The 24,480-nt window shown below is 41.5% G+C and overlaps 1 protein-coding gene across 2 annotated transcripts in view; it reads right to left on the reverse strand.

Moving 5' to 3' along the window:
- Positions 1–24,173, reverse strand: part of AKAP12 (A-kinase anchoring protein 12) — a 223,514-nt gene extending 199,341 nt beyond the window's left edge. The window contains exons 1-2 of one of the 2 annotated variants that reach the window (XM_089694248.1): positions 23,971–24,173; positions 23,711–23,890 (exon numbers count right to left, since the gene is read on the reverse strand). In XM_089694248.1, coding sequence (XP_089550374.1) covers positions 23,711–23,842 — 132 coding nt within the window. In that variant the 5' untranslated portion in view covers positions 23,843–23,890; positions 23,971–24,173. Of the gene's footprint in view, positions 1–23,710 lie in introns of both variants that reach the window. The other variant, XM_089694246.1, reaches the window with a different exon arrangement.
- Positions 24,174–24,480: the final 307 nt, after the last annotated feature.

Genomic DNA, 24,480 nt, shown 5'->3' on the forward strand with positions numbered 1-24,480 from the left:
ATTCATACATGTGGATCATATCCCCCTTTAATCTCCTCTTCATAAGAGAGAATAAATTTGGTTCCCCTAATCTTTCCTCATAGCTGAGCTCCTCCATGCCTCTTATCAGTTTAGTTGCCCTTCTCTGCACTTTCTCCAGTTCCCCAATGTTCTTTTTGTGAATTGGTGCCCAAAACTGAGCTGCATATTCCAGATGAGATCTTACTAATGATTTGTACAGGGGTAATATGATATCTCTCTCTTTGGAGTCAATACTGCTTTTAATACAAGAGAGGATTTTGCGCGCTTTAGAAGCCGCAGCTTGGCATTGCATGCCATTATTAAGCTTGTGATCTACCAGAATTCCCAGATCCTTCTCCACCATTGATTCCCCCAGTTGTACCCCCCCATTATGTACAATGCATGCATATTCTTAGCCCCCCAAGTGCATAACTTTACATTTATCAACATTAAACCTCATTTGCCACATAGTTGCCCAATTAAATAGTGCATTGAGGTCGGCTTGTAAATTGAAGACATCCTGTAAGGACGTTATTCCCCTGCACAGCTTGGTGTCATCTGCAAAGACTGAAATTAGATTTCTAATCCCAGACCCTACATTGTTTATAAATATATTAAATAGTAAGGGTCCCAAGACTGAACCTTGGGGTACACCACTGACAACCCTAGACCATTCAGAGTATGAATCATTAACCACTACTCTCTGAATATGATCTTTTATCCAGTTTTCTATCCATTTACATACAGATTTTTCCAAGCTTGTAGACTTTACCTTATACATTAGCCATGTGTGGGGAACTGTGTCAAACACTTTTGCAAAATCCAAGTATACCACATCCACCGCCACCCCTCTGTCCAAGGTTTTGCTCACCTCCTCATAAAAAATGTCATACCTGAAGTTCAAGTATAAAGGCTAAGTTCACCTTTTGCATGAACTTTTCCATCCAGGCAAGAGACCCCAGTAATTTAAAATACACTGTGGCATTTGTAAAAATATTGTTTAATGCAAATGCTATACTTGTAGGCCTTGTTGTCACCCTGCTGAAATACTCCCGATGTTTACATTCCTATGTCCTGGCTTATTTATGGGAAATGGGCTATAACAAATGGTCACCATGGTTCCTTCTTGGAGGACAGTGAATTATTATCACTTTAATTGTCCTGAAAGAAGGCTCAGTGGCCATTTTGTTGTAGCCCATGTCCTGGAAAAATTGTAAACTATTTTTGTCAGACTTCATGGGTGACAGAAAAGGCCTATAGGCCTCTAAGCATGGCATGGCACATTGTATTTAAATTACTGGGGCCCTTAGTCTCTATGGTCTAGTATACATAAAAGATGAGCCTTTAAATCCAAAACCCATACAAAACAAACCCTCTGTCAGGTTTCTGTTGTCTGGGTCCAAACTGGAGATATTTGACCTCATTTCCTGTCCTAGTAACTCTCCAGTGAGTTCTCCACAGCCTCATATAGCTACATGTCCTGACAGAGACTTTCATCCTTCCCCATTCTGTTTAACCATTTCCCGAACTCCCTATAGCAGAACTACTGCTATAGGGTGACAGGGCTGCACAAAATCACATATATATACGTGATTTTCAGCTCCAGGTATGGGACACACATGCTCCCTTACCTGTGGCGCCATTGGTGGCTATTAATGTCGATCACTGAGATTCCCGCCAGCACTCGGCGATCGCAGAGCATCACTGACAGGGGAGAGACCTATGTAAACAACACAGGTCTCTCTCCTGCCAGCAGTAACATGCTGCTGTCTATTTCTCTGTGCAACAGAGAAATACACAGCAGCATGTTTCTCTAGTAAAAAACACACAGCACATTAGTAAAACAGCACAGTTAACCCTTTGATCAACCCTCAACCCACATGTTAACCCCTTCCTGCCCAGTGTCATTAGTACACTGTCAGTGCTTTTTATTAGAACTGATCACTGTATTAGTGTCATTGGTATGTAAGTGGCAGTTAGTCAGTTCCCCCCCAGAGTCAGAATGCCCACCGCAATCCCGTAGTCCCGCTATAAGTCGCTGATCGCCATTACTAGTATTACAAACAAAAAAATACCAGTATATATACCGCCATTTGTAGATGCTATAACTTTCACGTAAACCAATTATTTACATGTATTGGGGTTTTTTTTAATAAAGACATGTAGCAGAATACATATTGGCCTAAATCTATGGTGAAATTAGATGTTTTAATTTTCTTTATATGTTTTAGAGCAAAAAGCCAAAAATATTGTTTTTTTTTAATCAAAATTGCCGGTCTTTTTTTGTTTATAGCACAAAAAATAAAAACCGCAGAGGTGATCAAATACCACCAAAAGAAAGCTCTATTTGTGGGAAAAAAAAGGACATAAATTGAATTTATGTACAGCGTTGCATGACTGCGCAATTGTCAGTTAAAGTAACGCAGCATTGTATGGCACAAAAATGGCCTGGTCAGGAAGGAGGGTAAATCCTCTGGAGGGCAAGTGGTTAAAAATGCTTTTATTACTGTATGTTTCTCTATTGGAGAGACTTCCTATCACTGTGACAGCACAGAAAGTGAGGGTCAATCCATGTAGTGGCTATAGAAATGCAATAAAAATTTAAATTAAAAAAAAAATGGGCTGGAGTTGTACTTTAACCCCTTGATGCTGATCGCACGCAAATATGTGGCCTCTCGGCGTCTGGGCCTTGACGCTGAGCGGGTGCATATTTGCGTTCAATTAGAAAGTACATATGTGCTGAGAGCGTGCTCCTAGCACATATGTCTGCGACTCACAGAAAGGTCCCAATTTCCTTTTTTGATTGGGACCTTTTCCAATCATGTGACCGCCATGACAGCGAATCACGGCGGTCACATGACCCTAAAACCCCAACCCGCCTCCTGGCTCCTGAAACTCTTAAAGCCCCGGGAGGCGCCAGCACGAAGAGGTTAAATTGCTTTATGCAACTGTAACTTGTCCTCCTGTTTTGCAGGCCCATAGTCATCATCATTATGTTGTTATTTTTTTATTATTATTATTATTATTATACAGGATTTATATAGCGCCAACAGTTTGCTCAGTTTACATAATTTAATTATTTTATGATAACAATGTCCTGCCGTTTCATTTCATCAATATAGTTTTTAATTCTATTTAAATTGTCTTTAAAAACAAATACACTGAATATACGCATTTCCCTTTAGCGAATTTGTAAACGTTCTGTGGATTTTGCTGTTTATATAGTTTGCTGTTTTTATAGTTTTATGTGGGCACATGGAGTTTTCACAGTTTTGAAGGCCCAGCTAATTAGAAAATAATAACATTCTAAATGGCTACTTCCTGTGGCTTGGAGGAGTTGTTTTGTATATTGCATTCTCTTGGTCTCTAATCCACAATTGTTTGTAACAGGAAGCTCAGTTTCCATAGTTAAGCTTTTTATGTGTGTTTGCAAAGGTTAGCCAGTATTAGGAAAGGGCAGGCGGAGCAGCAGCTGTAATAGCTGTCAGAAGACAAGCAGATTTCTTGGTCTGCTGTCTGTAAATAAAACACATTCTGAAAACAATGACGGTCTAAAAAAAAGGCCTATTTATGCTGCAGGCATTTCATTTTGAATGGAAAATTCAAAATGACCCAAACAGGAGGAACTGAGAGTCCATCGGGTACACATGGAGGCCAAGGAGGAGGAAAGGAATGGCAGCGTTTGTTCTTTGCAGGACAGATTTTCATTTGTAAAAAAGTACATTAAAGGGTATGTCAAGACAAAATGTTTAATTTTGGATAGAGTAAAGAGGAGATAGACATGTCAGCTTTATATTGCTATTCAGGGCTTGGTTAGAGAGATTTCTCATTGCTTACTATCACAGTGGCAACTCTATGTAAAAATAACAAGATGAAATTGAGTAACCCATTAACCACCTGCCTACCGGGCAGTTTCACCCCCTTCCTGCCCAGGCCAATTTTCAGCTTTCAGCACTGTCGCACTTTGAATGACAATTGCGCGGTCATGCAACATTGTACCCTTATGACATTTTTATCATTTTTTTAAGACAGATAGAGCTTTCTTTTGGTGCTATTTAATCACCATTGGGTTTTTTATTTTTAGATAAACAAACCAAAAACTACTGAAAATTTTGGGGAAAAAGTTTTTTTCTTAGTTTCTGTTATAAAATGTTGTAAATGAGTAATTTTTCTCCTTCACTGATGTGCGCTAATGAGGCTGCACTGATAGTCTGCACTGATGGGCACTGATAGGCAGCACTGATGGGCACTGATGGGCAGTGTGGCAAACTTGCTCATCAGAATTGGAGCGGAGTTCCCCCTCAACCCTCTTTTTCGTGTTCTGTCTGTTTATTTGAGGCATTCCTCAGCCTCATTCCTACCCTCCTCCCTTCATGAGAGGCAAACTTTATCTCCTGGCAAATGGTGTGGAACAACCAGGAAGACATGAGAAGTGGAGCCAGCCAGTCTGCGGAGGTGTCACTTTTATCACCCAAAACTATGTAAGCCCACTCATTATCAAACCGACCAGAATAAGTGCACAGTCCTCAGGTCAACTGTGTGGTTCATATCACGGGATATGAAGCTAGTAATTTAGTGTAGAGTTTCCCAATGACCACTCCCAAGTCAGAGCCCCCCTCCCTTCCCCTGAGATTGACCTTTAAGAGAGTTAAGTGAGTTAGTCTGAGAGACACACACACACAGAGATCTCCGAGGTAACATCGTAACAGAGGAGATCAAAGAACCTTTCTGCTCTGCATCTTGAATTTGCTAAAACCAGGCAAGGCAAGTAACTTACCCTGTAATTTCCTCGCTATTCTATGTTTGCTGTGTCTTTATATACATATATATATATTTTTGTGATATCTCTTTGTAAATATGTATTTGCATCCAACGCTTTTAGTAATAAATCTTTGTTTCTGAAAGTGTTAAACTGTTTCTAAGCGCTTACTTGCAATTCACGAATCCCAGCCTTTGAAGAGACGCTACTGTGTTCAATCATTATAGTGTATATTTGAAAACGGGAGTTTCCCAGTCTCCGACAAAAGTGGTGGTGGCAGTAGAGGGTTAGTTGCGTAACTAACCCGACCCAGTAACAAGCGCATTCAGGCTGCAGGCACCGATTGTAGTCCATTAGCTGGGCTGTGTAGGGTGCAGCTGGGTGGGACCTTGTTACGCGCGTCACAGCGCGGTTTTGGATCGGCCGGCCCTTCGGTCACGAGTTTGGTGAGAAGGTCTGGGGTCTGACGCCGCGGGCGTGACGTATTACTGTTAGTCGCGGCTGTGCGATTGTCGCCTGTTGGTGGCGGCGGCCCCGGGTCGTGACAGGCAGCACTGATGAGGAGGCACTGGTAGGTGGCACTGATGGGCATTGACAGGTATCACTGGTTGGCATTCACACACATCACTGATGGGCACTGAAAGGCAATATTCATATATGGCACTGATAGGCAGCACTGACTGGCACTGATAGGTGGCACTGACTGACACTGATAGGTGGTACTGACTGGAACTGTTAGGTTGCACTGACGGGCACTGATAGGCGGCACTGATGGGCACTGATAGGCGGCAATGACTGGCACTGATAGGCGGCACTGACTGGCACTGATAGGTGACATTGATTGGCAGCACTCATAAGCAGCACACACTGGCACTGATTGGTGGCACTGATGGTTGGCACTGAAAGGCAGCTCAGGTGGGCACTGATATGTGACATTGATGTGCACTTGTAGGCACTGATATGTGGCATTGATGTGCACTTGTAGGCACTGATATGTGACATTGATGTGCACTTGTAGGCACTGATATGTGGCATTGATGTGCACTGATCGGCACTAACATATGGCATTGATGGGCAATGACAGGTGGCATTGATGGACACTGACAGGTGGCACTGATGGGGCTACACTGATCTTCAGGGCACTAATTATTAGTGCCCTGATGATTAGTGTAGATGTCCCCTCTGAGGAATGCCGATTATCGGCTCTCCTCATCTCTCGAGCGTGACAGCTTATGAGGAGAGAAATGCCGATAACCAGCATTTCCTTATTTACATGCGATCAGCTGTGATTGGACACAGCTGATCACATGACAGAGCCGAAGTCATCTGCTCTTTCTACTGATCAGTGATCTGCTGTGTTCCAGGGACACAGCGCACCACCGATCGCCACGCTGCGTGCGCCCGGGGACGCGCACATGCGGTTAGAGAGGGAGGACGTCATATGACATCCTCCCAGAACGAGAGAACCACCGTACTTCCATTATTTTCTTATATGGCGAGCGGGAGGCAGTTAAAGGTTAAAAAAAAAACAAATTCAACTTTTGCTGTAATATTACCCTGCAATAAATTTTTCTGCCACCGAATGTCAGTCTGGTGACTAGCATCATTCAAGCCACTTACTTCTGAGCCCAGGTCATCTTGGAACCATTCCAGCTTGTGAATGGAGAGTGAAACTAGAAGCATCACAATGATGAGCTCATCTCTCCATCACTCTGCTTTCTTTCTATCAGCATGCTCCTTGTGCTGCTTTTTCCTCTCACACTCAAGCCCTGTGGTTCAGGGACTGTATTAGGCTGATGCCAAGTAAAATCAGGTACTTAGACTACTTGCATTAAAATTACATTTAAATATGTATTACATAATTACATAGTCAGGGGCGGACTGACCATTTGGAAACTCAGGCACTGTCCGAGGTCCCGGGGTCAGTATGGGGCCCCATGAGATGCCCCTGGTACCTTTTTCATAGGCTTTTTTGAGTTTGGGCAAGGACACAGGGGCCCCATGATCCCCTATTGCCCGGGGGCCCCATGAGTTGTCAGTCCGCCCCTGTACATAGTTAAATAGTTAGTCTGGCTGAAAAAAGACAAAAGTCCATCCAGTTAAACCATTAAAAAAAAAGTTACAATCCTATACCCACAGTTGATCCAGAAGAAGGCAAAAAACCCAGCAAAGCATGATCAAATTTGCCCCTGCAGGGAAAAAAATTCATTCCTGATCCCCTGAGAGGGAATCAGATATTCCCTGGATCAACTATACCTATAAATGTAAGTATCCAGTTATATTCTGTGTATCTAGGAAAGAATCCAGGCCTTTTTTAACCACTTCCCGTCTGGCCCATGTACATAAACGGCCAGACGGGTACAGTGCAGGAGCAGGTGGCTGTTTATAAACGGCCTCCATATTCCCTGCCTGTGCGCGCTCCCTGGAACACCAATCGCTGTACGGGACCTCTGTGTGAGGCCCCGATCATGTGATCACTGATTGGCCAATCAGTGATCACATGAATAGTAGTAAGCAAGATGTCACTTCCTGACATCATTGCTTACTACTAGTGAAATCTATGAATTATCACAGAGGTCAGATGGTACAAGGCTATTCACAACAGCCTTATACCATGTGGCAAGCTGTGACCAATCACAGCTCTCACAGTATTTGTCAATGGCTGCAAGATTGCAGCCGGAGAGGAGAAATAATTGCTTTTACAGCCTTTATGGGTGTAAAAGCCATCAGTGTAAAAAAAAAAAAAAAATCTCCATCACCCCCCCCCCCCCCACAAGTAGTACAGCCTGTTACTGACAGCCTCAGCAAGGGGGTGTCCCTTTCCTCCAATCATCTCTCACTGAGCTTTGCGGTGTGTAACTTCAGCTGCCCACCTCCTGCTCTCTGGAATCTCAGATTAGCTGTATACATTCTGGACTTTGAACTGATTTAGAAGGCAGAGGGCTGCAGATAAAAAAAGTACAACCAATGTAGGAGGATTTGTTTCATCTCTGTGTATCACCTGAGGCCAGTCACGTCTGGGTATATGTAGGGGTTTACGACCACTTTAAAGGGTACATGTAGAATGCAATCCCATATCAATATCATTCATAAAGAAGTGCCCATTCTTTAACGTGCCGTCCCATGTAAGCGACCCTGAACTTGTCGATTTCTGATAGGTGCAGGCATCCATCCAAGCCTCACGTCAGTTTTGGCATGCGATGCAGTTAGAAGATCTCAGAAGAGATAATGCGGCTCTTTACACCACATTCAAAAAACATGCGAGCACACGTACACACAGTGGGACCAGTCCCTCGAGGATTAAAAATGCTCAAATGTTAGGGCGGGGGTTGTGTAGCTCAATCAAGTGGGACCCTCTTAAATGGGCATGTTCAACCCCTCTTAACTGTCTCTCATTTATTTCATTATATAAATACCTTAGGTGTGTGTATGAATTTTAAAAAGGACAACATAAAACAGCGTTCTTATAAAAAAAAGGTCTTATTAGTTTTTGGAGGATGAAAAGGGTTTGTAGGTTGCTTAAATATTGACGTACTGTGAATGCTAGGGACATCACAATGATTTTTTCCTTGTGGTTGTCACACATTTAAAACTATGAGCATCTGCTCAAACCTATCTGTCATTCACCATAGTTTGGCTTAAGTTTCCTTATTTGGATTGATTTTTCTTTGATTTAAAAGAAAAACAATTGTGGTATACTACATTTGCTAAGGTTCCGTTCACATTTGTGTTTGTTTTTGCATTCTGCCTGCGATCCCAAAACATTCTGCAAAACTTACAAATCGCACCATGCTTGTTCAGGCACCATTCATATTCAATGGCACCTATACACATTTACAATTCTGCTGCAATTGTCAAGTGATAAATGGCGGTGCAATCTCAGCAAACTGCATTGCGCAAAGCTGTCACCCAAAAAGGAGCAGGAGCTTCTTTTGGGGCAAGAAGCTTCACGCAATGTGGTTTGCACAATTACAGCACAATTTATCGCAATGATAATTCGGCAGAATTGCACCATGCTTTAGGCGCCATTGAAAATGAATGCCACCTGAACAAGTATGGAGTGATTTGTCAGTTTTTCAGAGCGTTTTGGTATCGCGGGCAGAATTGTGGCAATTCTACCCGCCTTACAAAATGCCTAGATGTGAATGGAGCCTCACTGGGCTCCACATTCTCTATTTAAAAGTTGGTCCTGAGCTTTAAAGTATGCACCGGAACATGTATTTATATCTGGGAGCACTAAGCATTCCATTCTGAAGCACGAGTCCATAATATACGCAAGACTAGGGGCCCAGCAAAAGGAAAATATGGAGACAGAATAGAAATGCATACACTCATAAGACTATCCTTGATGCATGCCTTCACTCAAGTAGCCTAAAATTTTACTGTTCAAATACTGCCTATTATATGCTCTATATTGCTATGCACTGGTATTATTTGCATTTTTTGGTGCAGTTGTGCCTTGACAACATTATCATTTACTATTACTGCCAAGCTAAGGAGTTGATTTTCTAAAGGCAACTAGGCTGTGCACTTTGCAAGTGCAGTTGCTCTCATTTTCCCCATAGCTTAGCAAATGTTGTAAAGCTTCAGGTACAAGAAAAATAAAAAAACAGCATTTTTTCTTGCACATGATTGGGTATCTGATCAGATGGAAATTTGCAGAGCTTTCCCGCATTCACTAAGCTCCGGGGGAAATGAGGACAACTGCACTTACAAAGTACACAGTCTATTTGCCTTTAGTAATTCCACCCCTAAGTGTAGATGTGTGTTGGACTGTTGTGTTTAGTGAACAAGAATGGCTGCCAATTACATGGTCACCAAACAAAAGTGAGCAGATTTGTTCATAATTGTCTATGTGTTTCCCTGAAGCCAGGTGCTAGTCTATGCAGCAGACACTATTCATTTAATCAGCACAATTATTGTTTGCTCAATGGAACAAAACTTTGGATGTTTGGAAATGTAATGGTAAACAAACAATCCATCTTTTGGCTTTCTAAGGCCTTAGGCCCCTTTCACACAGGCTGCATCCAGTTTTGTTCAGTAGGGGATCCATTTGCTGATCCCCTGCTGAACTGAGTGGAGCTGCCGGATGACAGTTCTGTGTTCCCTCTGCATATGCAGAGTGGATACAGACGCGGCCTGCTCTCCTCCATGGGCAGTCAGATGTAAACGGACCAGCTGTCCTAGTACACCCAACTTCCCTCCAATTTGATTCTACCAGACGAACGGGGAATGGATCCCCTTCCATTTGTTTTTGTCAGATCGAACTGGAGATAGCTTGGTGTACACAGACACAAGTCTGATTATATCTGACTACCCATACATGACAATGCAGGGTCCGGTCAGGTCCACTTGAAAAACAGACCGCCCAGACCGTTCCTGTGAGAGGGGCCTAATTCACACAGGTGGTAAAAACAGTTAGCTTAGCCTTTTTACTACCCTCCAATCACTAATCTCCAACATGTTGGGCGCTCAGTTGAGTACACATTGCTGTGACCATGAATCTTTGGACTTAGGATACAGCAATTTTTAACTTAGCAGAGTTTGGAAAGTGTCGCTTGCCAAACTCACCCAATGAAGTCAAAGGGACTGCTTCACAACTGCGAACCAAATGGTTGTGGCATGGTAGTTCAATGTAAAATCCATTCGGCTGTGTAAAGTAAAGAAAAAAACAGACATTCGGGAGGCAATAGTATCACCTCCTGGACCATGGTGGATCGTTTTTCAAAAATATGATAGGGATGGCCAGTATGAACCTAGCATAAAGATTTCTCGCTGTTGTAAGTTGCTGATTTGATTAAAGCCTCCCAATGCTCTACAGTAGTAGTAGACCTTACTTCTGTATGCACATTGGTTATACAGGTTGGCAAAGCTGGAGAGCAGGTAATTGTGAGAGAATATGGTTGCTGGCCAGTCTCCTAGCAGTAGTGATTTCTATTTGTGTTTTTCCACTAAGAAGAGATCCTTGTGGTGGAATTTGACTGGATCCAGTAAGCTCTTCTTCTACAAACTCCAGAACACCTCCCTTTATGTTATGGAGATGAGGAGGGAGTAGGTTTCTGTAGTGCAAATAAGTAGCAAGTAGACTAAGGTGACAACACTGCTGCTCCATAGATGCAGTACATTCAGTGAACATTGTCACCCTAGCACAGGAAGTGTATAACTGATAGGATCACCAGCTAAATATAAAAGAGAAAAGAAGAAGTCAGTAAAAAAGAAAAACAAATGCAGGTCACCACATCTAAGGACTGGTAAGCTGCAATATATACGTCTTATGGATTTAGATTCACTTTAAGTGCAATCAGATTCTAATAATTTCCATTTTTTAAATTATATTGTTACATGCATGGCCAGCGTTAAACAAAGGGACACAGGAGCATAGTTATACACCCATTTACAATTACCCTATAAAAGTTCAATACTAGTACCATTATCCCTGAGATTAACTGCAAGTACATTATTCCAAGTAGAAAACCCAAACCTGCAAAGGAGGAAATATTGTGCCGTAGTTTAGAATTTAGAAGCTGGAATAAACTTCTACTAAACATAGTACAGAGTTTGTAGGTATCCAATTCTCCAATGAAGAGGTCAGTTCGTAGACAGCAACAGGCAGTACACTAACCACATATTTGTTTTACATGCTCCAGGTGGAATGATACCATGTAAAGTTTGTAAAGATTGCTAATCCCGCTATACAAACTACCATGCATTCCATTCTGCTCTTTATTTAAAGACATTATATAAGTGAATAATGCAAGAAAGAGAGATTGAAAGCAACATTTCTCGAAGAAAAAAAAAGGAATGAAGCAAAAACACAAGGGCAAATACAAAGAATTTTACAAACCAGAACTTAGTGTTTGTGTTGATTACACAACGAAGTTCAACATTCACCGAAATTAATGAACTAAAAGAATTTAAAGGGCTTGTCCTTTCAAAATTGAAATTTTACTGTAGTTTTAGGACAAGTCTGTTTGATCATATCATCTTTGCTTATGGTTTTTTATGCCTTAGTTTCTGACTCTGCCCCTGATAAATCTAGAACTTTGGCTGTTACCACTCATCTTGTTGCATTCTCCATGGTTTATAAGAATTATATATAGTTTATAGTTTGTCTGACTGAAAAAAGACACGAGTCCATCTCGTTCAACCATAAAAGAAAAGAAAAATATATCCTATACCCTCAGTTGATCCAGAGGAAGGCAAAAAAAACCCCCAGCAAAGCATAATCCAATTTGCTTGGATATTCCCTGGATCAACTTTACCTATAAATGTTAGTATCCAGATATATTATGTGTATCTAGGAAAGAATCCAGGCCTTTTTTAAAGCAATCTATTTAACTGGCCAGAACCAACTCTTGGGGGAGTCTATTCCACATTTTCACAGCTCTTACTACGAAGAAACCTTTCTGTATATGGAGATTAAATCTCTTTTCCTCCAGGCGTAAAGAGTGCCTCCTTGTCCTCTGTGATGAACTTAAGGTGAATAACTCTACACCGAGGTCACTATATGGACCACTTATGTATTTATACATTTATACCAAAAAAGATTCAACCAGAAGGATCAGCTCCCCTTTTCTCTGGAAGAGAGGGACCCCCCCCCCCCCCGTACTTGCCAAGTGAAGACCTAGTATAGATTCTGCCTGCACTAATTGCAAAGTCCAACCCTAACTGCTCCCTTCAAACTAACCGTTCCTTTCATTCACCACTCCTGGACATGGATCCTCTGCACCAAAAACAAACAAAATTCAACCAGAAAGATGACCCTCCCCCCCCCTTTGTTCTGGGAGGAAGGGACCCCCTTACACTTGACAAGTGAAGATCTAGTATAGATTCTGCCTGCACTAAGTGCAATGTCCAACCCTAACCCCTTCCTTCCTCCTAACCATCCCTTTCATTCACCTCTCCTGGACATGGAACCACTGCACCAAACACAAAACTATGTCCCGATAGATAATAGAACCAGGAACCATATTTCAGAATCTACTGTTCTGACTTTTGTATATACTCGCCTTTTGATATTATCCCTGGAAAGACTATAAAGGGTTGATTTACTAAAACTGGAGAGTGCAAAATCTTGTGAAGCTTTGCATGGTAGCCAATTAGCTTCTAACGTCAGCTTGTTCAGTTAAGCTTTGACAATAAAACCTAGAAGCTGACTGGTTTCTATGCAAAGCTGCACCGGATTTTGCACTCTCCAGTTTTAGTAAATCAGCCCTTAAGTGTCTGTACATAGATATACACAACCAAAATTGGTCATTTATAAATTGGGTTTTGCCCAGTAGTGGTTAACTTGGTCTTATCATTACTTTAGAACTTTGTTGTGCACAGCGTTACGTCAACTATGTAGCCTTCTCCTATAGCTGTTTGTCACGCAATTACACCACACACTATTGAATGATATTTTTCCTTCTGTCATATATAAGTGAAATATTTATCCATATATATATTATTATTATTATTATTACTACGAGTTTATATAGCGCCAAAGGGTTTGCTCAGCGCTGTACAATAGGGGGGGACAATACATGGCACAGTACAACAAAGACAGACAGCGTACGAGGGGTAAGAGGGCCCTACTCTTACGAGCTTACAATCTAGGAGGGAGGGGGTAAAGGTACAGTAGGAAGTGGCTGGGGGGGATGAAGTGGTAGGAGGAATGAGGGAGGATGGCCGTTAGGTGAGGGTGGGGTAGGCTTCCCTGAAGAGATGGGTTTTGAGGGAGCGCCTGAATGTGAATAGAGAAGGCGACAGTCTGATGGATTGGGGCAGTGAGTTCCAGAGGATGGGGGAGGACCTGGAGAAGTCCTGCAGTCGTGCATGGGAGGAGGAGACCAGGGAGCAGGATAGAAGGAGGTCCTGTGAGGAGCGAAGGGTACGGGTAGGGTGGTACCTGGTGATCAGATTGGTGAGGTAGTCAGGGGCAGTGTTGTGAACGGCTTTGTAGGTCAGGGTAAGGAGTTTAAATTTGATGCGTTGGGCAATCGGGAGCCAGTGGAGGGAGAGGCAGAGGGGGGTGGCAGAGGTGGAGCGGGTGGTAAGGTGGATGAGTCTGGCAGCTGAGTTCAGGATGGTCTGGAGCGGGGAGAGCCTGCACTTGGGTAGGCCAGTGAGGAGGGAGTTGCAGTAGTCAAGGCGTGAGATGATGAGGGAGTGTACTAGAAGTTTGGTGGTGTCTGGGGTGAGGAAGGAGCGGATCTTGGCAATGTTGCGAAGATGGAGCCTGCATGTGTTTGTGAGTGTTTGTGAGTGATGTGTTTGTTAGTGATGTCTGACTGCTATTATTTTGAACAAAACTGTATATATATATATATATATATATATATATATATATATATATATACAGTTTTGTTCAAAATAATAGCAGTCAGACATCACTAACCTGATCAATCTCTGTTTTTGGTAGAAATTATATTTATACATGACAAATAATTTACTAGCAGGTGTAGTAGAGTAATAGAATCCAACAGACCCAACAGTCATGACATGCATGCTGCTGATTCTGTGTATTTGAATCACTAATTGAAAGGGACATGTTCAAAATAATAGCAGTGTAGAGTTCTATTAGTGAGGTCATTCATTCTTTGAAAAACAGGTGGCAATTATTGCCCTTATTTAAGGAAGGAAGGCAGCAAATGTTGTACATACTGGTTACAGTGCATTTCTCTCTGAAATTCTGAGGAAAATGGGTCATTCCAGACATTGTTCAGAAGAACAGCGTACCTTGATTAAAAAGTTAATTGGAGAGGGGAAAACATATAAAGAAGTGCAGAAAATGATAGGCTGCTCAGCTAAAATGATCGCAAATGCTTTAAAATGGCAACCAAAATCTGAAAGATGTGGAAGAAAGCGACCAAAACTACCATTTAAATTGATAGAAGAATAGCCAAAATGGCAAGGACTCAGCCAACAATCAGCTCCAGGAAGATGAAAGAAGGTCTAAAGTTACCTGTGAGTACTGTTACAATTAGAAGACGCCTATGTGAAGCCAAGCTATCTGCAAGAAGCCCCCGCAAAGTCCCACTGTTGAAAAAAAGATGTGCTGAAGAGGTTACAATTTGCCAAAGAGCACATTGACTGGCCTAAAGAGAAATGGCGCAACATTTTGTGGACTGATGAAAGTAAGATTGTTCTTTTTGGGTCTAGTGGCCAGAGACAGTTTGTCAGATGACCCCCAAACACTGAATTCAAGCCACAGTACCCTGTGAAGACAGTGAAGCATGGTTGCGCAAGCATCATGATATGGGGATGTTTCTCATACTACGGTGTTGGGCCTATTTATCGCATATCAGGGATCATGGATCACTTTGAATACATCAGAATACTTGAAGAGGTCATGCTGCCTTATGCTGAAGAGGAAATGCCCTTGAAATGGGTGTTCCAACAAGACAACGACCCCAAACACACCAGTAAATGTGCAACATCTTGCTTCCAGACCAACAAGATTGACGTTATGGAGTGGCCAGCCCAATCCCCGGATCTTAAACCAATAGAAAACTTGTGGGGTGACATAAAAAATGCAGTTTTTGAGGCAAACCAAGAAATAGAGAAGAACTGTGGAATGTAGTCCAATCATCCTGGGCTGGAATACCTGTTCACAGGTGCCAGAAGTTGGTTGACTCCATGCAACACAGATGTACAGCAGTTCTCAGAAACAGTGCTTATACAAATAAATATTCATTAAGTGATTCAAAGGAAAGCAAAATCTTCAAACATTTTTCAGTTTATATAGTGAATGTTCGAGTTTGTAAAGAAGAATACAAACACTGCTATTTGTTTCAACAGTGTAATATTCACTTTTCTTCAATTTTTTTAGAGGAACAACACAAATTTGATATATTTTTCTTCATGTTTTGATTCGGAATAGAATGTGCAGTGTCCCAAATGCATTTGTGTGTATGGAAATAAAAGCTATTAGAAGGATTTTGAGCTTTATTCACTTTTTTCAACACACTGCTATTATTTTGAACACAACTGTATATACACACACATATATATATATATATATATATATATATATATATATAAACAGTCTTTATAACTAATTTAAAATAATAAATCCAGAAGCCTAGTAATCTACTGTACATGACAAGAGTAAAAGTCATATTTAACCACCCAGGGATAATAAAATGGGAATGGTTCACTCCCATCATGGCCCTAATACAAAGAGTTTTAGTTCTTAATGCCAACATCTTGTTACAGTTGCTTTTACAGTTACAAAACTGTAAAACTGTCCATTTTTGCTCCAGGATATGTCATCTACTACAGGGATTTGTTAAAGCCTACAACCCCTTCAAACCCCTCTGCATCCATTACACCCGCCTGCCCTCTGATTTGATCCGCCCAGATGGAGGGGAAGTGATCCTCTTCTGTTTGTTTTTAGCGGATTGGATTGGAGGTAGGAGGGCGTAAACACAAGTCAGTTTCCATCCACCGCTCTATAGAGGAGAATGGAAGGTCCGATCGGGTCCTCTTACAAAACGGACCAGGTGGACCTTATGGGACCGATTGTGTGAAAGAAGCCGAACTCAGGCAATTATATTTTGTTTTGAAATGAGTGAAGAAGAGTTAGTGTGTCTATCATGTTTTTTTTTGGCTTTTTGTTGAGGAGAAACTCCCTTGCTTCCTGTCTTTATGTTCACCTGCTGATGCCACAAGTAACACCCTTCCTGTCTTAGGGTGACAGAACTTACTGTATTGTATCTATGGAGGAGCAACGCTGCCATTTTCGGAAGGACTACACAACACCTCCCTCTCTTCTCTTATCGATAACATAGAGAGGAGGTGTTCTATAGGTCACAGAGAGAGATGGAAATAATGAAAGTGTTCACAGTGCAGCTCAGGTAGAAATTACAGGAGATTATCCGCTTACAAGATTTCTGTCAGGGTCAAGAGGCATTTTTTTGTATTCATTGAACAAATATAACAACATTTTTCAATGGTATACCTAAAACACCTAATGAAAGAAATAAGAGAGATTATTGTTAGGGTTTGCCAACATTTTATTCCCTTTCTGGTGTCTACATAGTTGCTCTTCTACTTTGAGTAGCATCTATGTGAACTGTGTTAACTGGCAAGGTACTAAGGTCTAATAAATCTGCTCTGAAAGGGGCATAGAAAGCTAATGCCTACGGAGCAGGGGCGGACTGACCATTTGGAAACTCGGGCACTGCCCGAGGCCCGGGGTCAGTAGGGGGCCCCATGAGATGCCCCTGGTATCTTTTTCATAGGCTTTTTTGAGCTTGGGCAAAGACACAGGGGCCCCATGATCCCCTATTGCCCGGGGGCCCCATGAGTTGTCAGTCCGCCCCTGTTACAGAGTACAACTTCCTGTAGGAACATGGAGTTTGGCAAATCCAACACTAAAGAAGTCATTAGTTTGCCCAGAACTCAGAGCTTACATGGATTCCTAAGCACTTTATGAACACAAACCTTTGTGTTTAGCCTGATTACATGTCTCAGTGCTATGTAAACGGCATATAGGTATTACATGACATACTTCAATTATCTTGATACTGGACTGTTGAAATGAGTGAACAAGACTAGAATTTGTAGCATATCAGTTACATCCTAATCTGGAGGACAGTAGATGAGTACGGTATGATCTTTCTTCATATATTCATTTGGTGAATTTACCAAGGGCTAGTGATGTTGTCAATGGCTTCCTACTGGATTCTCTTTAGGAATATAAGGAGAACTCACTCCAAAGAAGATAAGCAGGCCATTTAGCACACTACAATGTTCTGGCGGTGTCCAAAAAATTAAGTGATGGACAACCTCTGCAACAGGGAAGGCGACCACAATAAAAATCTGACAAATGATCTAACTAACCCTTCCCAACTGTTATCCATGGATCAATGCAGAAAGTTTGGAGTAATACCCTTTACTGGATAACTGTAGACATGGAAGTTTTCTAAGCATGTTTGGCTTCTTCATTATGGCTTAGGAGTGTTTTTAGGGACCTGACAAATGAAGTTGCTGAATACTTCACATATGAGCTAGTAAGAGTAAAGCCACCCCTACATTGTGTGAATTTCAAGCTATGGATGGCTTTGATGGCACCATCTTGCTTGATAAAAGTCAACTTTTCAACTGACCAAATCAATGGACCTGGCTGAATAATTATCAGCCAGGAGTGACTGAAGCCAATCAGATGCAGTCACTGTTCAGGTATTCAGGAGACACAGATCCTACCCCTGCTGAATACAATATCTGGTGGGGGATATTTCTATATCAACGTTATTTAGACCCGCAGGCTGAATTGGAGGGATTTAAAGGGGCATGGTTAACCTAAAAGAAAAGTTCGGAAAAAAATAAAACACACTCTCCTAGATGGATGCAGCATCAATCTGATGCTGCATCTGTCCCCCACTGCTTCTAAGACTGAGAACTGAGAGATCAAAGACTGACAGTTCTCGGTCATCAGTGAGCAGAGTGCTAGTGACTGTCAGTCTCTGGCTCTCTGCTCTGTCCCCCCCAGTGCTCACTGGAGCACTAGGCTGGAGTGACAGGCTCAGGCTTTCAGCTGCCTGTCTAGACATCTGGGTGGATCCTGGCATTAAAGTCGGGATCTCTCCAGAGCCTGGACTGGCTCAGTGACAGACTTTAGTTCACTGTCTGCTGAATATGAGTCACAGGAGGGCAGAACTAAATGCAATACTGTGAGAAGTATAGCCAAAAAAGCTTTGACCCTACTTCTCATTTAAAGGTCTTGTAGGGAGGTCCATATACCTTTTATAAGAGGTCTAAAGGAAAACAGACTTTGTAAAAAAAAAAAATAACTTATTTAAAATATAATGGCACATAACATTTCTGTCTACATTTACACCACAGTCCAGAGTTTTGAATTTTTTATAAGCTTGGGTTCCCATCCTCTTTTTTAGTGATATGAAGATGCTCATAAGTATATCATGCCTACTGTGGCCCCTTTTGCAAAAATGGGCAACTACAGTAACATCAGTTTTTTTTTGGGTTTCTGTAACCTTTCTGCAAAACTGTAAAAATGTTCTACTTTTAATAGAATCTCTTGTTTTGGGCAATTTCCCTGAGCACATCCCATAAAGTCTAATTCTAAATAATGGATGTCTGGCAAATGGATTAATTTAACTCTGCTATCACTTTTCAGATACTTTGGATATATGGACATCAAATCTTTAAGTGCTCCAAAAGCACATGGTTTGATGTTATAGGCTTTTAGCTGGTTCATAAAAATGCATCAAACAAACACAACCAGACATCTGATAATAGAGTGACATCTGCGGTATAGGCATATACCATGCTTATTTTACAATATGTTCATTTAATGGGAAGTGTGCTTTACTTGCCGCAGATTAATGGATTGTAATCAATATATTTATGGAAACAATACTAAAGTACACACACAGACTCCACCATCCCATCTTTCATCCATTAACCTCGGCTCACAGATGCTCATTATTATGCTGGCAGTTTCAGAGTGCTAGCTCAGCATCCATCAGTCACTTCACAGATTCACTACTCATTTCGCAAGCAATTCCTTGAGGGGCGAGAGAGGCAACTTTGTAAAATTCCCCTCTGCATTCCAATCAGCTTCTATCCTCATTATGGGAAAAGGGAAAATCACTTTGCATTCACTCCAGTATGTACACAACGGAGGCATGTGTTATGACCATGAGAAGGGTGTGGGAAAAGGAGGAGGAGATGAAGGCATATCCCAGAAACGCACAGGAGACAGCCATCGCTGCAGTATGAGTAAGCAGCGTGGGGCAGAGCAAGAGATGAGTGGGCATTTTTCCATCGTTTTCCTGGACTGCAGTGAAGGTATCTGCAGGTACTGGTCCACAATCCCATGCTGTGATGTATGCATTATTTAGCAGTTGCAGCACGTTGTTTGAGAAGTAGTTACAGCATACATTACTAAAATATTAGACATGTCAACACTTTGAAGGGTTACTTTGTCATAGGGATCCTTTATATGTCATATGGCTACTTTGTATGTCATAACGTTTCTCTGAATATCATAGGGTTCTTTGTATGCTCCCGAACAGAAAAGTACAGACAGCAATGAAGATAAACTAAAGCAAGCCTGCTACACACAATGAGAATATCAAACAAATGACTGTCCTTTTTTTTTGCATATTAGTCTCAAATCGAAAACAAATAGATTACTAGAATTACGAGTTAGAGTTATTCTTTCGTTTCTGAGCATGCGCAGTCTTGGTCACTCAATTTTTTATGTACAAATACTGTACTGATTACATGGAAATCGTCTGTTCAGTTATCTTACGAAATATTATCCTTCGAATAATTTCGCATGAACTGTAATCAGCTCTCGAAAGCTGTGTACTAACAATCATATTATTGGACAATTGCTCTGAATACTTTTTTTGTACGATTTTCTCACGTGTACTAGGCTTAAGTGCAGTAACTCATACCAACCACATTTCACACCACTACTGACAAAGCAATGAAAGAAAGCAAATATTGGCTAGTTATTATAAATGGCAAGACTGTAGAATAATCACAGCATTGGAAGTTTCAATAAAGTCACCATGTAGGTGAAAAGATGCTGGACAACATACAGAAGATTTATAGGTGAAAAGTGAGTACCTTCAGGACAAACAACAAAAAAGACGAGCATATTTTGGCACCCAGGAGGCACAGTTGATGCTGACAGATGCCCGTAACATTGATGACAGATTGAAACACACTTCAGCTTACACACATCTGATTGTTATTAGTGTACATGTGGGCAGCACAGTGACTAAATGGTTAGCACTTCCACCTGGCAGTACTAGGGTTGTTGGTTTGAATCCCAACCACGGCACCACCTGCCTTGAGTTTGCATGTTCTCCCTGTGCCTGCGTGGGTTTTCTCTAGGTACTCCAGTTTCCTCCCACATCCCACAGACATGCTGGTAGGTTAATTGGATCCTGTCTAAATTGTCTCTAGTATGCGTATGTATGAATGTAAGTTAGGGACCTTAGATTGTACACCCCTTGAGGGTTAGGGACTGATGTGAATGTACAATATATATATCTTAGATTGTAAGCTCCAAGGAGCAGGGCCCTCCTAACCCTCTTGTACTGAACTGTATTGTCTTCCTTTATTTAGTAAAGCTCTGAGCAAACTGTTGGCGCTATATAAATCCTGTATAATAATAATATGTAAAGCGCTGAGTAAATTGACAGCGCTATATAAGTACCTGAAATAAATAAATACATGACCAGTTGCCTACAAGGTCATATGTCCAAAATGCAGCAAGTCCACATTTTGGGCATATGTCCCTGTTCCGCTCGAATGTGCGTACAGCCATAAAGCAAATTTTCTGCTTGTTAAAAGGAAAATACGCAATGGTATATTATTATTATACAGTATTTATAAAGCGCCAACAGTTCGCTCAGCGCTGTACATTACAATGGGAGACAGTACATGCGACAGTACAAAACAATACAATGTGATACACGAGGGGTTCGAGGGCCCTGCTCTTTCGAGCTTAGGTATACTACTGTAGATTTAATTACTTATACATTATGACCTAAAACTAAATGTGTGATAACATGACAGTGATGTACAAATCAGTTATTCCTGTGCTGAGTGTGCAGACCCTATTACTGAGAAGCTGCTTGATCTGCCATCCACGTGTTTTAACCTTGAGGGTGTGGAAGACTATACCCAGGAGTGTCTGCGTGCTGGCAGACGGTGGTAATACAATGCTGCATGCAACATCCGCATGCTGGACACAGTACACAGCAGTCAAATCAGCTTTACAAGAAATGATGCCTTCCACACAGGATCCTATTGAAGAACTCATGTCTTTATTAGATCTCAGCTTCCTGCTCACACAAGGCAATAGATTAGGCTAACATGATTACTCCCTTTATGACTGCAGATCTTATCATTGTTCAGTTGGTATTGTGAGATCCCATTTACAGAGCAGCCACACTGGGCTCTGCTTTGCCTCAATAAAATCTGAGGAATGCACAAAATGCAAATATTCCTGATTTCATGTTATGTTGTTTGGTTTATAAGGCACAGTTCACAGCTCCCTGATCCCACATCCCCCCTTATTCTCTAGATATGGGACTTTTTGTGACTACGCAGCAAGGAAAACTTGAAATGACAGCATACAAGTATTTTCCATCTTTGTGATTGCAAAACTGCCATCTTCCATATCAAAGCATTATTGCGCTTCTTATTCCCACATCTCTCTAATTATGTTTTTATTCTTTTTGTTTTGTGCCAAAAGAGAAGAAACGGAAACACATTACTATTGTTAACTCTTCAATGCCTTTAGAAAAACTTGCTTGTATGTAAATGAACTGGTTTACATAGATATCAACTTACTAGTGCCTAAGTTAGTGTTAAACAGACAGCACAGTGGCTTAGTGGTTAGCACTGCCTTCCCAGACTGGTATTCCTGCTTCAAATCCCGGTTGGGACACTGTCTGCATGGAGTTTGTATGCCCCCCTGTCTTTGTGTGGGTTTCCTCCCACACTCCAAAGACATGCTTGTAGATTAATTGAGAGAGATAGGACCCTTAGATTGTATGACATGCCGATAGGTTAATTGACCCTAGTATGTGTGTATGCATATGAGATAGGGACCTTAGATTGTATGACATGCTGGTAGGTTAATTGACCCTAATATGTGTGTATGCATATAAGATAGGACCCTTAGATTGTATGACATGCCTGTAGATTAATTGACCCTAGTAAGTGTGTATGCATATGAGATAGGACCCTTAGATTGTATGACATGCCGGTAGGTTAATTGACCCTAGTATATGTGTATGCATATAAGATAGGACTCTTAGATTGTATGACACGCCGGTAGGTTAATTGACCCTAGTATGTGTGTATGCATATGAGATAGGACCCTTAGATTGTATGACATGCCGGTAGGTTAATTGACCCTAGTATGTGTGTATGCATATGAGATAGGGACCTTAGATTGTATGACATGCTGGTAGGTTAATTGACCCTAATATGTGTGTATGCATATAAGATAGGACCCTTAGATTGTATGACATGCCTGTAGATTAATTGACCCTAGTAAGTGTGTATGCATATGAGATAGGACCCTTAGATTGTATGACATGCCGGTAGGTTAATTGACCCTAGTATGTGTGTATACATATGAGATAGGACCCTTAGATTGTATGACATGCCGGTAGGTTAATTGACCCTAGTATGTGTGTATGCATATGAGATAGGACCCTTAGATTGTATGATATGCCGGTAGGTTAATTGACCCTAGTATATGTGTATGCATATAAGATAGGACTCTTAGATTGTATGACACACCGGTAGGTTAATTGACCCTAGTATGTGTGTATGCATATGAGATAGGACCCTTAGATTGTATGACATGCCGGAAGGTTAATTGACCCTAATACGTGTGTATGCATATGAGATAGGACCCTTAGATTGTATGACATGCCGGTAGGTTAATTGACCCTAGTAAGTGTGTATGCATATGAGATAGGACCCTTAGATTGTATGACATGCCGGTAGGTTAATTGATCCTAGTAAGTGTGTATGCATATGAGATAGGACCCTTAGATTGTATGACATGCCGGTAGGTTAATTGACCCTAGTAAGTGTGTATGCATATGAGATAGGACCCTTAGATTGTATGACATGCCGGTAGGTTAATTGACCCTAGTATGTGTGTATGCATATGAGATAGGGACATTCGATTGTAAGCCCCTTAACGACAATGGTTGATGTGAATGAACAATATGTAAATCATATACCTGTAATAAATAAAACGCCAGCTTCCTATATAGAACACGCTGTAAACTAGAGCAACTCTTTCCAGGTGTGGCACTAATTCCATTCTGCGAAGCCTCTAACTGTCCTTGGTCCTGTCTTAGCTCACTGCAGTGGATGAAGTCATATGGTACAGCAGCAGACCATTCCTTTAAAAAGCACTTGATTAGTTTGCTAATGATGGCATAAGAGGCATCTTACCTTGACATCACCGGCTGCATCCACTTCCATCCCTTGGCCATCCTGCTGCTCTTGCTCCAGGTCATTGCTTTGTTCAGCTTCTTCTTCTTTGGGCTTGTCAGCTACCTGTTCTGCAGAAGTCCCAGCTCCCATCCTGTGACCTGTGTCCTATAAGACGGCAAAGACTTTGACGACAGCAAGCTGAAAAAAGTGGACAGATGTTTTAATCACCTGCAAGTGAATTTCCAGCAATCACTGTCCAGCTAAGAGAGGTTCTGTACCATACAGTCTCCTAGAATTCTGTCCTCTGGCTCTTATTGTTAACAGATCCTGGGAAGCTTTCCTTCTCTAGACAAGTTGTAAAATGCAAATGCCTTCTAAGCAATGCAGGTTTTAGCCAACTATCTTACACACTCTTCTGTGTGTGCGGGATTTTTTTCTCTCTTTCAGATGACAACCTCTCCTTCTATTCCCCTTAGTCTTCCCCTCCCATTCTCTTTCTCCATCACATGAGTCTAGGATCAGACACGCCTTGCAGTATCAAAACAGGCTTAAAAGAGATGGGGACGGGGGACAGAGGGAGGAGAGCTGGCCATGTCCCAAACTCAATTTACGTATATAGCAGGACATTCAGGGAACATAAAGGAGAGAGCAGGGACACTTCTTCTCTTTGTGTCTCTTAGATCAAAACAGAGATATTTATTTTTATGATACCAATGGGATCAGTTAAAACGTATCTAAACCTAAGAACAAAAATGAATAGTATTGAAGCTTACTGGTCCTTAGATATG

Source organism: Staurois parvus, unplaced genomic scaffold (assembly GCF_062004578.1).
Source record: "Staurois parvus isolate SC_StPar_1 unplaced genomic scaffold, SC_StPar_1.0 ptg000657l, whole genome shotgun sequence".
NCBI classification, from domain to species: Eukaryota; Metazoa; Chordata; class Amphibia; order Anura; family Ranidae; genus Staurois; species Staurois parvus.